General features: G+C 44.3%; 2 protein-coding genes across 4 annotated transcripts; both read left to right on the top strand.

Annotated features, from left to right (window-relative positions):
• Positions 1–1,038: 1,038 nt before the first annotated feature.
• ciao2a (cytosolic iron-sulfur assembly component 2A) lies at positions 1,039–5,649 on the top strand. Its single transcript, XM_079346395.1, has 5 exons — positions 1,039–1,418; positions 2,981–3,145; positions 4,287–4,336; positions 4,962–5,007; positions 5,145–5,649. The coding sequence occupies exons 1-5, from the start codon at positions 1,292–1,294 to the stop codon at positions 5,243–5,245; spliced, it is 489 nt and encodes a 162-aa protein (XP_079202521.1). The 5' UTR covers positions 1,039–1,291; the 3' UTR covers positions 5,246–5,649.
• Positions 5,650–9,094: 3,445 nt separating this feature from the next.
• LOC306825567 (zinc finger protein RFP-like) lies at positions 9,095–13,231 on the top strand. Of its 3 annotated transcripts, none has more exons than XM_079346385.1 (2): positions 9,095–9,432; positions 10,874–13,231. In XM_079346385.1, exon 2 carries the CDS (start codon positions 10,937–10,939, stop codon positions 12,596–12,598), a length of 1,662 nt encoding a protein of 553 aa, XP_079202511.1. In that variant the 5' UTR covers positions 9,095–9,432; positions 10,874–10,936; the 3' UTR covers positions 12,599–13,231. The 3 variants fall into 3 exon arrangements, with proteins under 3 accessions (XP_079202511.1, XP_079202510.1, XP_079202509.1); XM_079346384.1 differs by lacking the exon at positions 9,095–9,432 and adding an exon at positions 10,368–10,629 and having other exon boundaries at positions 10,709–13,231; XM_079346383.1 differs by lacking the exon at positions 9,095–9,432 and adding an exon at positions 10,368–10,627 and having other exon boundaries at positions 10,667–13,231.
• Positions 13,232–14,137: the final 906 nt, after the last annotated feature.

Below are 14,137 nucleotides of genomic sequence, written 5' to 3' on the forward strand. Positions count from 1 at the left end.
AAATCTGTCCTTTAAATATGACGTTTTATGATTTGTTTTCATTATCAATTGATTATTTAAATTAACAGACATTATTTTTCATAATGATTCTTTAATGCAAAAACTTTATTTGTCCCAGGTGGGCAATTCAAATCATTTATTTATGTCATGATATCTTGAATTTTTCTCTTTATTGATCATGAAATCAAATACAAACAAGCATTAAAAAAAACAGAAGAGGATGACACTGACAATAAGCACTTTGTAAATAAAGTAAAAATACTGAGACAGAAGTCAAAAAGTTGAGAATTAAGCTGAAATACAATTTCATAAAATTAACTTTTTCCTTGACATTTTGACTGATCGACCTTTTCTCAAAGTGCATAACGTAAAATAAACCCCTTGTATTTGTCATGTGGGTCCGAGTGTCCCTGCAGGGGGCGCTGGAGTCCCCCGTGTGTCCCTGCAGGGGGCGCTGGAGTCCCCCGTGTGTTCCTGCAGGGGGCGCTGGAGTCCCCCGTGTGTTCCTGCAGGGGGCGCTGGAGTCCCCGTGTGTCCCTGCAGGGGGCGCTGGAGTCCCCGTGTGTCCCTGCAGGGGGCGCTGGAGTCCCCCGTGTGTCCCTGCAGGGGGCGCTGGAGTCCCATGGATGGCGGTCTCCGTGCTGGAAATGCTGTCTCAGACTAACTCTGAGTCAAGCTAACGACAGGCTGAGAGCTGAGGCGGGTTTTAAGCCTCCTGACAAACCGTTACACAGCGCCCACCTGTCAATCAGCTCAGCTACACGCCTTATTGTGAATAACTCTGATCCTTCATCCAATCAAAACTGCTGAGTCATCAAAACATTCCCCCCCCCGTACAGTGTGTGTGGATGGAGACATGAGCTAATCACACCTATTTGGTTTTTTGAAGCAGGCTGTAAACATGTTCATGTCTGCTGTAAAAACAGGCTGTTTGAATGGGTGTGTATGTGACTTCCTGTGCTGCTGCAGCCAGCCTCTAGTGGACACTCCAGGAACTGCAGCCAGCCTCTAGTGGACACTGCAGGAACTGCAGGATGCTACACTTCAGGATCAGCTTCATAGTTTGATCATTGATCGATTGCCTCTGCCTGAATACAGAGGCGGAAGTGAGACGCGCAGGCTGCCACAGATCTCCACACAGTCTCACACTCACACTTCACGTCTCATTTCACCTCCATGTACTTACAGATCTGCGAAAGGCGCGCGCTGCTCTCCGCGTGCACGAACGGTGCCTGTGTGTTTTCCTGTCAAAGTCACGACAGTCCTGTTTAACAATGGCGTCTTCTAAGACATGGAAATAGTGTCCAGTGTTTTGTCCCTCACTGTCACCAAGGTTTTGCAGTTCTCCGGACTCGTCGTGGACTCCGGGAATGTCCTGAAGACTACAAAGATGGAGGAGAAAGCGTTAGAGGTTTACGGTGAGCGGATCAGGCCTGTTAACATGACCGATAATAAAAAGTCTCAAACACTTCTTTATGAATGTATTTATTTATACTTGGCTGTTATCGACTCAGACATCGAGCCGGCTTTTTGAAAACAACGTCATCAACCAAACCTCATTCAAAAAGTCGTTAAAATAAGAAACAGCCGTTAGACGATAACCGATAACTGACCTGATAAAACACTCGGCGCCAAACGGTGATCAATACATCATATTTGACCTGTAATATTGCGGATATGTGAATAATTCAAACGCCGATTTTTTGTTAGGTAATGACTAAAGAGATCCAGAGGGTTTTTATGCAGAAACAGGTTATAACAGGAGTCCAGCGCGGAGGTTTAAGTTAAATAGTGAGTTTTGTAAATGGAGTTTGGTGTGGTTGTAAATACCCGGATGAAGAAGTAACTTTTCTTAAGTTTTGATTTTGTTTGGAGTAGCTGGTTATTTATGGTTGAACACAGTCCTGTTTTTATTTGATTATTTGTTATTATGTGGCAGATATTTTCATCTGTTGTTTTTAATCTTGTTAATATCTTTGTTTTATTCCTTCTTTATTACTGATGATGATGATGATGATAGATAGATACTTTATTGATCCCGAGGGAAATTCAAGTTTGGGCTTTGAAGTGAGTTTAAAAAAACACTTTGCATCCTCTGTTTTTAATCACTTCTATATAATGATATATTTATTTGTTTATTGGTTTTCTAAATGCTGCGACTCGATGGAGTTTGGTGTTCAGGAGTAAACTGAACATAATGGGATTCTTACTGGATCAACACTTAAACCAGTGCGTGTTTAATGGTTCCATAATGGTTATTATTACTGGATCAACACTTAAACCAGTGTGCGTTTAATGGTTCCATAATGGTTATTATTACTGGATCAACACTTAAACCAGTGTGTGTTTAGTGGTTCCATAATGGTTATTATTACTGGATCAACACTTAAACCAGTGTGTGTTTAATGGTTCCATAATGGTTATTATTACTGGATCAACACTTAAACCAGTGTGTGTTTAGTGGTTCCATAATGGTTATTATTACTGGATCAACACTTAAACCAGTGTGTGTTTAATGGTTCCATAATGGTTATTATTACTGGATCAACACTTAAACCAGTGTGTGTTTAGTGGTTCCATAATGGTTATTATTACTGGATCAACACTTAAACCAGTGTGTGTTTAATGGTTCCATAATGGTTATTATTACTGGATCAACACTTAAACCAGTGTGTGTTTAGTGGTTCCATAATGGTTATTATTACTGGATCAACACTTAAACCAGTGTGTGTTTAATGGTTCCATAATGGTTATTATTACTGGATCAACACTTAAACCAGTGTGTGTTTAGTGGTTCCATAATGGGATTCTTACTGGATCAACACTTAAACCAGTGTGTGTTTAATGGTTCCATAATGGTTATTATTACTGGATCAACACTTAAACCAGTGTGTGTTTAATGGTTCTTCGTAACTTCTGTGTTTGACTCGTTCTAGTTTCAGTCAACAACGCCACATCTTGTTTTTCTCTCCTCCGGCAGACGTGATCCGATCGATCCGGGACCCGGAGAAGCCCAACACCCTGGAGGAGCTGGACGTGGTGACGGAGAAATGTGTGGAGGTCCAGGAGCTCGGAGAGGACGAGTACCTCATCATCATCAAGTTTTCTCCCACCGTGCCTCACTGCTCTCTGGCGACGCTGATCGGTACGTCTCTCAGCCAATCAGGAGAGCAGCAGACATCCCAGGCTGTGTGGGCACTTCTGTGTCGTTAAAGATAAGAACACGTGCTTCTATCATCAGAGTCATTCAAAGAGTCCATTTTAACTGTCATTAAACAAAACAGAGAATCTGAGAATCTGCTGAGTCACAGAAAAGCAGCAACATCTGTCCTGCAGTCCCTGGAGTCTCATCTTTAAACATCTGGAAGTGTTGCTGCTTGGATTCATTAAACACCAGTCTCAGTGTTTGAGCTCCCTTAACGAGCTTGTTCCTGTGTGCTGCTGATCGATGGAGAGTCCGACTCCTGCTGTAATTACAGAAGAAGAAGAAGAAGACATTCATGCGTACTCAGATCAGAGCTGTGTGTGTTTACGTGTCTGAGACGTTCGTTGCTTCAGACTCGCAGTAGTTTTCCTTCAGGGAGGTTTTTAATCTTACTGTAGGAGGATCACACACACACACACACACACACACACACACACACACACACACACACACACACACACACACACAATAAACCAGGTCCTGGAGTCTATTAGGCACAATAGATTTTTCTTGTGGGATTAAGTCCAGCTCCCTCTCGGCCCATTAGCAGCAGCTCTGCCCTCTCGGCTCACGACGCCGTGACTCACACACATTATTCGCTCCTCACTGAAATCTAACAAGCTTTAATTACCGCTGTTTCAAACCCACGGCTCCACGGCGAGGCCTTTTAATGAGCGAGCAGGTCGGGAGTTTTCAACACGTGTCACATGCTAACGAACACGTCTCACACTGAACATCCATTTAGGTTTGAACTTATAGAAGAAACATGATCCCTTGTTTACAGCTCTCTACAGTGTTTACATTTAGACTGCAGTACCCATTTTAAACACTAGGGGGGTCAGAGTGCCATGCTGCTCCTTTAAATGGTGTGACCTGGAGATTGCCAGGCAACGTCGCTCTGTTTATACTCTCAGCCTCCGCTTCTCGTAAACCAGATGAAGCCTGAGTATCGGCGTGACGGGCGCAGTACTGGCGTCACGCCGCGTTCCCTTCACGATTAAAGGTCAAAGGTCCCTCGGGTGGGTCCATGACGTGCTCCTCCTTCTTTCTCAGCAGACTCTCTCTTCTGTTTGCTCTGCAGGTCTGTGTCTCCAGGTGAAGCTGCAGAGGTGTCTGCCTTTCAAACACAAGGTGAGTGTCGTCGCTCTGCTGTCATCTTTACGTATCACCGCCGTCTCAGCGATGCTGCCGACATCCTCCAGCCCTTTAGAGGGCGCTCTCTAATCTTTGTGGTGGTTTCACATCAGGGATCCGAGAACGCTTGACCCCGAAGTCAGCGTACACAAATGTACCGTACTCGGGTGGCGTGCCCGAGTCCGCTCTTAAGAGGCGGCAGGAAGTGTGAACCGTGCTCAAACAGGAAGTTCATCCTGCGTGTCTCATGTAGCTTCCATAAATGAATCAGCAGGAGGAGGTGAAGAGAGGAAACAGCTGATCGATCCAAAGAGAAGGATCGATGACGGCGCTCTCTGGAAACAGAAAAGCCAATTAGCCGTTCACTCGTCTGCGCCCGCGTGGAGAGAGAGAGGGTGCAGAGCGGCGTCTCGTTCACGCCACTGTTTTATCATCAGCTGAACGTCAGCTCGATGTTAACAGGAAGTAGCTTCACTGACGGACAGGTCGATCAGAACCAGGAAAGGAGAAAGAGCGCAGTCTAAGTTTCTCCGGTCTCGTTTGAATCCTCTCTGAACCTTTGTAACCTCGGTGAACACAGTGTGACACTTCCTGTTGACATCCGCTCTTCTTCTCTTCTCAGCTGGAGATCTACATCTCAGAAGGAACTCACTCGACGGAGGAGGACAGTAAGTCTGCTCTCTCAGGGTTCGAAGGGTTAATGTGTTTAAACGCTCACCACCAGGGGGCTCTCAACCAAAACATGAAGAAGAGACGTTGAGTCTGGCGGGGACTCATGGGAGTGATTCTGTGTTTGTGTCTCCAGTTAACAAGCAGATCAACGATAAAGAGCGAGTGGCGGCCGCCATGGAGAACCCAAACCTGCGGGAGATCGTGGAGCAGTGTGTGACTGAGCCGGACGACTGACGCCCGCCGAGCGTGCGTGCGTGTTTCTACGACTGTGCCTGAGGACGTTATTCAGAGGATTTCTTGAGTCTGGGGGCGGAGCTTCGTGGCGTCTCCGGGGACTTAACGGATGTTTGTATGGTTTTATTTTTGGACGTGTTTTTAATCATTCCCTGCTGGGCGGAGTTTGTTTTCATCATCGGACGCTGCGGCGAGGAGACAGGAAACGCCTCGCCGTCCTCCGTCTGCCGACGAGCAGGCTGATTCTGTCCTCTCTGTGAGGAGCAGCTGCAGGATGATTCTGCGCTCACACAGGATCTCTGAGGTTTGAGTCCTAGATGATTTTTATACAGATTATTATTGTTGTTAAAGAAAAAGCTGTGATGTAGAAAAGAATAAAGAATTAAAAACGACATCAACAACAAGTCGCCTCTGAGTCGTGATTGACACGAAAACGTGTCGAAGAAGCATCTCAACGTTAAGAAAACATCTTTGGTGACGCTGGTGGTTTGTGCTGTACGGAGGCTTTAGTCCTCAACGCTGGCCTCCCACACATCGAGCCCCCCCCCCTGTCTGTCTCTGTGGAATGATGAGTCAGCATAAAGGGTTAACAGAAGAAACAAAATAAAACACGCAGTCACTAAATCAGGAATCAGCTGTTTTTGTTCTTGTAGTGACAGCACCTGGCCTGTTGGAGGCGCTGTTGATCTGACTCAAAGATCCAGAGAGGAATCAGTGAGAAGTAAAAACCACAGAGCTGATTCATGTCTTCATTCAACATTTAGCATGATGATCCAGGTTTATGGTTTTTAAAGGAGTCTGAAGCTGTGTGTGATTCCTGCAGGCTTCATCACACTCGCTCCGCTGTGCAGCTTCACAGCAGAGACTGTGAAAATATGAACACACCACACTTTTATTTTGAATGTTTGTATACTGCCTGAAGCGGAGAGAAACTTGCTTGTGTGCTTTTATTTTGAAATAATGTAAGGCTCTTTGTCTAACATCTCTCCTCCCTCATCACTTCCATCTGGCACGTGACACTGACTCATCGTGAATCATGATCTTTGTTAGTGAACCGGCTGATCGCTGCACAGACTCTCGATGGCGTTTCTCCAGTCGGAGAGGAAGTCACCGCGGTGGAGAACGAGTCGACTGTGACCATCACCAGTCTCTTCAATGACTAACCACTAAGTTAACGTAACACCTGTAATGATGCTTTACAAATATAATAATCACATCTGACATCTAAACACACAAATACAACAAAGTCTTTTTATTGAACCAGGTAATTAACCCAGATCCCAGAACTCAGATCCAGATCTGTTTCACGAGGCGACCTGGTCCAGAGGCCAGCAGCAGCAGGACATGATTATAAAACAGTTTACAGACAGAAGTTCAAAGAAAACAACAATTACAATGAACAGATCAGTGTACAGATAGATTACAGGTTACAGACGCATGTCCCACTGTCTCGTGTTGACACCAGTGTGTGTGTGTGTGTGTGTGTGTCACGTTGACTAAGACAGCTCTCTCTTAAACATAAACATAATTGAGGCGTCAGGCTGCAGCGCTGTAATTAAACGTGGATCATGGCAGCTCGCTGTAAATGGTCCTGATGTGTTTTCTGTTCTCACGTCACGTTGAAGCTCTGATGTTTTACATGCAGTGATTTACATCATGTCAGTTTGAACCCTAAAAAGAAAAAATAAAGACGTTAAAAAGCTGCTTACTGCAGCGAGCAGGGACTACTTTCTGTGGCGGATGAATCTGTACTTGGTCCATGAAACACAATCAGAAGCTGAGAGGATGTGCTGAGTGATAGTTCAGCTTTCACTTCACCTCTTATTCTTTGACACAGACTCAAAATATAATCAGACAAGTTTCTGATTCTGTTCACAGTTCATCACATTTCCTCCCTGCACACCAACAGAGCCTCCTGCAGAGTCCCTGCTGAGATCTGAACCGGCAGCTTCTCTGACTCTACACGAGCTCCTGAAACATCTCTGCATGTTAATGATCTCTGCTGCTGGAACAACTCAGTTCATCAGGGAGCAGACTGGAGAGCTAAACTAATACAAATGCATGCTTCATTTTAAAAACTATGCAGAGCTGAAGAGACCAGAGTCCAGAGCAGCGGACACGCGCAGCGAAAAAGTCCCAGAAGACAGAAAACGTTTCAGCAGCAGCAGGTGAACATGCTGTTTCTGATCAGGCAAGCTGTCTGTGTGGTAACATCTATCCATCCATCCAGCCAGCCAGCCAGCCAGCCAGCCAGCTAACTAGCGTCTTCTGATAGTTAGCTGATAGTTAACTTCTTCTGATAGTTAGCTTCTTCTGATAGTTAGCTGATAGTTAACTTCTTCTGATAGTTAGCTGATAGTTAACTTCTTCTGATAGTTAGCTTCTTCTGATAGTTAGCTGATAGTTAACTTCTTCTGATAGTTAGCTTCTTCTGATAGTTAGTTGATAGTTAGCTTCTTCTGATAGTTAGCGGATAGTTAGCTTCTTCTGATAGTTAGCTTCTTCTGATAGTTAGCTGATAGTTAACTTCTTCTGATAGTTAGCTTCTTCTGATAGTTAGCTGATAGTTAGCTTCTTCTGATAGTTAGTTGATAGTTAGCTTCTTCTGATAGTTAGCGGATAGTTAGCTTCTTCTGATAGTTAGCTGATAGTTAGCTTCTTCTGATAGTTAGCTGATAGTTAACGTCTTCTGATAGTTAGCTGATAGTTAGCTTCTTCTGATAATTAGCTTCTTCTGATAGTTAGCTTCTTCTGATAGTTAGCTGATAGTTAGCTTCTTCTGATAGCTAGCTTCTTCTGATTGTTAGCTGATAGCTAACTATCTCGCTTCTGATAACTAGCTAGCTAACTAGCTTCTGGAACATGCTAAGCTCCGCCAGCTGACAGTCGATAATCATACATAATTATACTCAGCGGTATGGCTCATGGGTTGGAGCGATGTCTGTACAGCAGAGACGCTGCAGGGCTTCGAGAGAGGAAGTCAGACTGTTCCTCCTGCTGCAGTGAACACTGTTCGACTTACCGCCGAGCTCCTATGTTGAGAAGGGTGAAGTGCAAAATGCTGCAGTACCTTCAGTGTCCACAAGAGGCTGGCTCCAAAAGCCCCGTGGACGTGGGCGTGTCGTTGCTATGGTAACCATTCTTCACTCCATTCCTACCATGACGTGCGACGACGTGCGTCGAGTAAAGTCGCAATAAAACGAGTCCAGCTGCTCCTGGCTGCTGTCAATCACAGGAAGCCCCGCCCTAACTCCTCCCCTCTTTCTGCTCTCGTTGACACTAAACGGGACCATAAACTCATCAGGTACTGAGAAGTCCTTTTATAAAACTGCTTTATCCAATCAGAGTGCTCCTTACAGCCAGGTGGAGGTGATGCTATCTGGATGTTGTGTTCAGTTTCTGACAGCTGCTTATCTGAATTGAGCGACGAGCGTCTGAAGGCGACTGCATGTGGCGCCGTACGCTTCTGTTATCGTGTCGAGGGCGACAAATGTCAAGTGAAATGTCATCCCCACACACGCACACACACACCCACACACACGCTTGTAAATATCAACAGCTAGCGTCCGTGGTTCAGTGACCACATGGTCCTCTTTGACGTTAAAAAGACGAGGGCGCCTCCTCCTTCCGCCTCAGCTGACAGTTTGACCTCGGAGAGTGAATGAAGAAAAACGGTCCAGAAAGTTTCCGCTTGGCTCAAAGACAAGAAATGACCTCGACCTCCTTTGCTTTGAAACGGACCCGACACACTGATGTTCATTACACTGAGTGTGTTTACATGGACCTCAGTGTCCTGGTTGTGATTGTGGTTTCAAGTATCCCGTTTTGTATTTAAACATGTAAACATCACATTCTGATTTCATAAACCGGGGTACTGTTGCTGTATCAGCTGACAGGGACAGTTGGAGAAGCTTTTTGTGTGAGTCAGCATGTTGATTATGTTTGTTTCCCCCAAATGTCTTTATAATGGTTCATTAACACAGACTTTATCAGGATAGCACTTTTCATGCAACAGAAACACAAAGGGTGCAGCTGCAGCTTCAGTCTTCCCTCTGAGAGGCGAGGCTTCAACACATGACTTCCTAAACGAAAGTGAAAGTATTTCTGAGTCACAGCCGAGTGTCAGTTAAGAAGAGTCTCTCTGTCTTCTCTGTAAAAACAAATCCAAGGAAACAACAGAAACCCTGGTGAGTGCTGCTTTATACAGAAATGTGTCTTAATAGTTTAGTCTTCATGTCGCCTGAGTGACAGAAACAAGTTTAACATGAAGTTAAGGCATCACACCCCAGCTAGCTTCAGTCACAGCTAGCCTTAGCTTAAGCTAACGTGCTGACGTGTCCTTACCTGTTAACATGACCGCAGGAATCCTGACTGTGTATTAACTCTTACCTGACTCTTTCTCTGTTACGAGGATTAATGGGGCAAAAACAACTTTAAGCTTGTTGTTTAAGAGATAATTATCAAAGTGAGTCCTTTTGGATTGATACAGTGGAAGCTATGCAGTACCCAGGTCTAAATGCAGAACTGGACTTTCCTCCTTTCCTCTGGTCCCGGCTGTAAACCTTTAAAGGAAGTAGCTTGGCTGCTGTTTTGTATCTGTCCTGATGAAGGCCTATATGGCTGAAACATCTTGGCATGTTTTTATGAACTTTTAGCCCAGATGAATTAAAGGCTTTTTAGACTTAACCCTCTGAGTCCCTCAGACTTTTTCAAAAACTTTTAAATGGCAGTGTGACTTGGTCACCAACCAAGCAAGTAAAACTTGCAACAACAGGAAATCTGTTTCTGCCTCAGCTCGCATCCTGTCAGAAGCAGAGAGAGCTGCGCCGTTAGCTCGCGCGGCTGTTTTAAAAGAGAAGCGCGTGCTTGAGGTGCAAGTAGAGCTACTCAGGAAGAGAAAGGAAAAGACACACAGGGAGAAGGAGGCAGTGGAAATCATCCCACTCTTCAAGTTAAACAAAGAAATAAAGCAGTGAAGACAGACTCAAAACAACCATGTGGTCGTACGGGGGCCGGAAACAGTGAAAGGAACTCATTTCTTCCCATGCAGTATGCAAGCGGATACAAAGCTGTTGACTGGTACCAACGCCTCTGAAATGTTTGAACAACAAGTGTTGTTTTTGTATTTGTGTTTGTGCAGTTCCGACCCTGGCCACTGGGTGGAGTCTTGACTTAAGCTGTGCTTAAAGCTAAGGCTCCAGGTAATTAGATTCAGGTGTGTTTGGAAGCATATCGTTTTTTGACCGTGTCGGCTTGATTTGATGCAACGGTTTATACTTGTGATTTATTGGACAGAATAAGATGTTTCTGTGCATTATTGAACCCTGATCATGAACTACAATAAACAGACTGAAGACTCTATTGGAAAAGAGTATTAGACATGTGTTTGTTTCAACGCCGGGAGCACACATGTGGAAATAGTTCCACATCTCACATCTCAGTGGTGACTGCTTTGGACAATAGAGGGTTGGTTTTAAAATAGTCACCACAATAAGAAACATCCTGTAGAAGCTACCAGGATGGATCTGTTATTACCCCTCTCTTCACTCCTGTGTTGATTTAGTTTTTAAAAGTAAAGTGTACCATGTCTTCACTTAACTTCATGTTTGTTTTCGTTATCTTTCCCAGTAAACGTCGTCCTCCAGGAAGAAGTGTGACGACACAGACCAGGCTGACTCTCTGTATTCAAGCATGGAAAAACGTATAAAAATGTCTGCTGCCAGCTGTCTGCTGACTGAAGATCAGTTCCTGTGCTCCATCTGTCTGGATGTGTTCACTGATCCAGTCACCATACCATGTGGACACAACTTCTGTAAAGCCTGCATCACTGACCACTGGGATAGTAACGCCCCGTACAAGTGTCCCAACTGTAACGAGGTTTTTCACAGGCGACCTGAGCTGAAGGTCAACACGTTCATCTCTGAGATGGCTGCTCAGTACAAACAGTCAGCTCAACAGAAAGCCAGCAGCAGCTCAGAGCAACACGGGTCCAAACCAGGAGAAGTTCCCTGTGACGTCTGCACTGGAACCAAACTGAAGGCCCAGAAGTCCTGCCTGGTGTGTCTGGCTTCTTACTGTGAGACTCACCTGGAGCCTCATCTGACCATGTCAGGTCTGAAGAGACATCAGCTGATCGACCCCGTGGAGAACCTGGAAGGCAGGATCTGTGAGAAGCACGACAAACTGCTGGAGCTGTTCTGTAAGAACGACCAGATGTGTGTCTGCGTGCTGTGCACTTATTCAGACCACAAGACTCATGATGTTGTTCCTCTGAAAGAAGAATATGAAGGAAAGAAGGCCAAGCTGGGGAAGACAGAGGCTGACATTCAGCAGATGATCCAGAAGAGACGACAGAAGATTCAGGAGCTCAAACACTCAGTGGAGCTCAGTGATGAGAAAGCAGACAGAGAGATCTCAGAAGGTGTTCAGATCTTCACCGCTCTGATGGAGGCGGTGCAGAGAAACCTCAACAAGCTCCTCGACACGATCAAAGAGAAGCAGAGGAAGACGGAGAAACAGGCTGAAGGCTTCATCAAAGAGCTGGAACAGGAAATCTCTGAGCTGGAGAAGAGAAGCACTGAAGTGAAGCAGCTCTCTGGCTCTGAAGACCAGCTCCACCTCCTCCAAAACTTCACATCACTGAACGCTGCTCCACCCACCAAGGACTGGACTGGAGTCAGAGTCCATCCACCTTCATATGAGGGGACTGTGAGGAGAGCTGTGAGCCAGCTGGAGGAGACCATCAGAGAACAGATGAAGAAGTTTTATAAGGAGGAGCTGAAGAGGGTCCAGCAGTATGAGGTGGATGTGACACTCGATCCTGATACAGCACATCCTGAACTCATCCTGTCTGATGATGGAAAAGAAGTTCAACATGATGATGAAGAAGAGAATGATCTCCCAGACAATCCAGAGAGATTTACTAAGTATACTATTGTCTTATCAGAGCAGAGTTTCTCTTCAGGCAGATTTTACTACGAGGTTCAGGTTGAAGAGAAGACTGACTGGACTTTAGGAGTGACCAGAGAGTCGATCAACAGGAAGGGAAAAATCTCTCTGGCTCCTCAGGATGCTTTCTGGACGATACGTTTGAGGAATGAAGATGAGTACGATGCTCTTGCTAACCCTCCAGTCCGTCTCTCTCTGAAGTCCAGTCCTGAGAAGGTGGGGGTGTTTGTGGATTATGAGGAGGGTGTGGTCTCCTTTTATGACGTTGATGCTGCAGCTCTGATCTACTCCTTCACTGGCTGCTCCTTCACTGAGAGACTCTACCCATACTTTAATCCCTGTAATAACAATGGTGGTGAAAACTCTGCTCCTCTGATCATCTCTCCTGTCAATCAAACTGAGTAGATCAACCACTGAGTTTCATCAGTTTCATGTCAGACTCAGCTGTTAACAAACATGCAGGGAGAATCCTCATCAAGGACTTTGAATACTGTTGATGTTCAAACACTGAAGTCAGAATCAACATTTACTCCACTTTATGAACTTCAAGTCTTAAAGTCTTTGAGTCAAATCCAGATATTTTTTTAAGAAGCGTAACAGAAGGTTTTTATTTTGGTCTGAAATCGTGTTTAATCAGGGACATTTCTTTTTTTTCTTGATTAAAGTTTTCTTGTTCTTCATTTTCTGCCAAAACTCTTCCTACCAGTTAACAAGCTAGCTCAGTTGTTAACCCGACGTTATAAAAGTCAGAACACAGGTTCTCATGTCACTGTGCCAGATGTAGACTTGTATCAGTAAGTCATCTTGTTGTTGAGATAACTCTGAAGTGAACGGGTCCTTAAAGTAACTCTGATGTGTAAAAACTCAAGTGAACCAGTAGAAGTCGAGATAGTAAACTGCTTGTGTATGAAGTGTTCAGCATGTAGGATGAAGGAGAAGCATTGCACATTATTATTCTGTATTATGAATTAATCTTAATCTTTCTGATCATCACTAATATGTCAGAATAAACTCAAAGTCTGCTGATTCTTCAAACAAGTTTTTGCTTGTTTTTTTTACTGACAGGGAAGAGATGAGTTTAAATGATTGACTTGATGTTTCTTTGTTAAATAAACTGTTATAATTTAAAGAACAGCTGGTTGATGGTTTATTAAACTCAGCCTTATAATATTGTTGATTTATATTAATAATCAAATAAAGACAGTTATTAATTTGATCACTAAATTTTACTCTATAAAATCCAACATAAATGTTGATTGCGTATCAGCTCCTGTAAAACTCCAACAGCAGTGAAAGGAAATGTAAAGGGAGCCGGCTCTCAGAGCCCCATCTTCTGCTCATGACACATCGCTAATTAAGAAGAGTCTCTTTGTAAAGACAAATTCAAGGAAACAACAGAAACCCTGGTGAGTGCTGCTTTATACAGAAATGTGTCTTATTAGTTTAGTCTTCATGTCGCCTGAGTCACAGAAACAAGTTTAACATGAAGTTAAGGCACCACACCCCAGCTAGCTTTAGTCACAGCTAGCCTTAGCTTAAGCTAACGTGACCGCAGGAATCCTGAGTCTGTGTATTGACTCTTACCTGCCTCTTTCTCTGTTTCTGGAATAATAGATAAAACAACAACTTTAAGCTTGTATTTTTAAGTGTTTCAGCTCATAGGACTTGTTGTTAATATCCCTTGTAATCAGCACTTCCTGGATTTGAAAGGGAAGAGGGGAGTAGCGGTAAGAAGACGGTCGGTTAGTTGTCACTCCCTTGTTATTTTTTTGACGGCTGACACTGCTGGCTTTAAATTAGCCCACTCAGGATTTCAGATTGAAGATTTGAGGTTGATTCTTTTTCATGTTAACTGAAGTTCGAAGTCGAGCTCAAAACACAGAACACAGGAGGGGGAGGGAAGAAGGGAGAAGGAGAAAGAAGAGAGGAGGAGGTGAAAGGATC

The sequence above is a fragment of the Symphodus melops genome (assembly GCF_947650265.1).
Source record: "Symphodus melops genome assembly, chromosome: 6".
Classification (NCBI taxonomy): Eukaryota; Metazoa; Chordata; class Actinopteri; order Labriformes; family Labridae; genus Symphodus; species Symphodus melops.

Bases quoted from the DNA above. Each gene is read 5' to 3' on its own strand.
- ciao2a (XM_079346395.1), top strand. From the start codon at position 1,292: ATGGAAATAGTGTCCAGTGTTTTGTCCCTCACTGTCACCAAGGTTTTG. The intron at 3,146-4,286 runs GTACGTCTCTCA...TTTGCTCTGCAG, and splicing joins CTCTCTGGCGACGCTGATCG to GTCTGTGTCTCCAGGTGAAG. The intron at 5,008-5,144 runs GTAAGTCTGCTC...TTGTGTCTCCAG, and splicing joins TCACTCGACGGAGGAGGACA to TTAACAAGCAGATCAACGAT.
- LOC306825567 (XM_079346385.1), top strand. From the start codon at position 10,937: ATGGAAAAACGTATAAAAATGTCTGCTGCCAGCTGTCTGCTGACTGAA.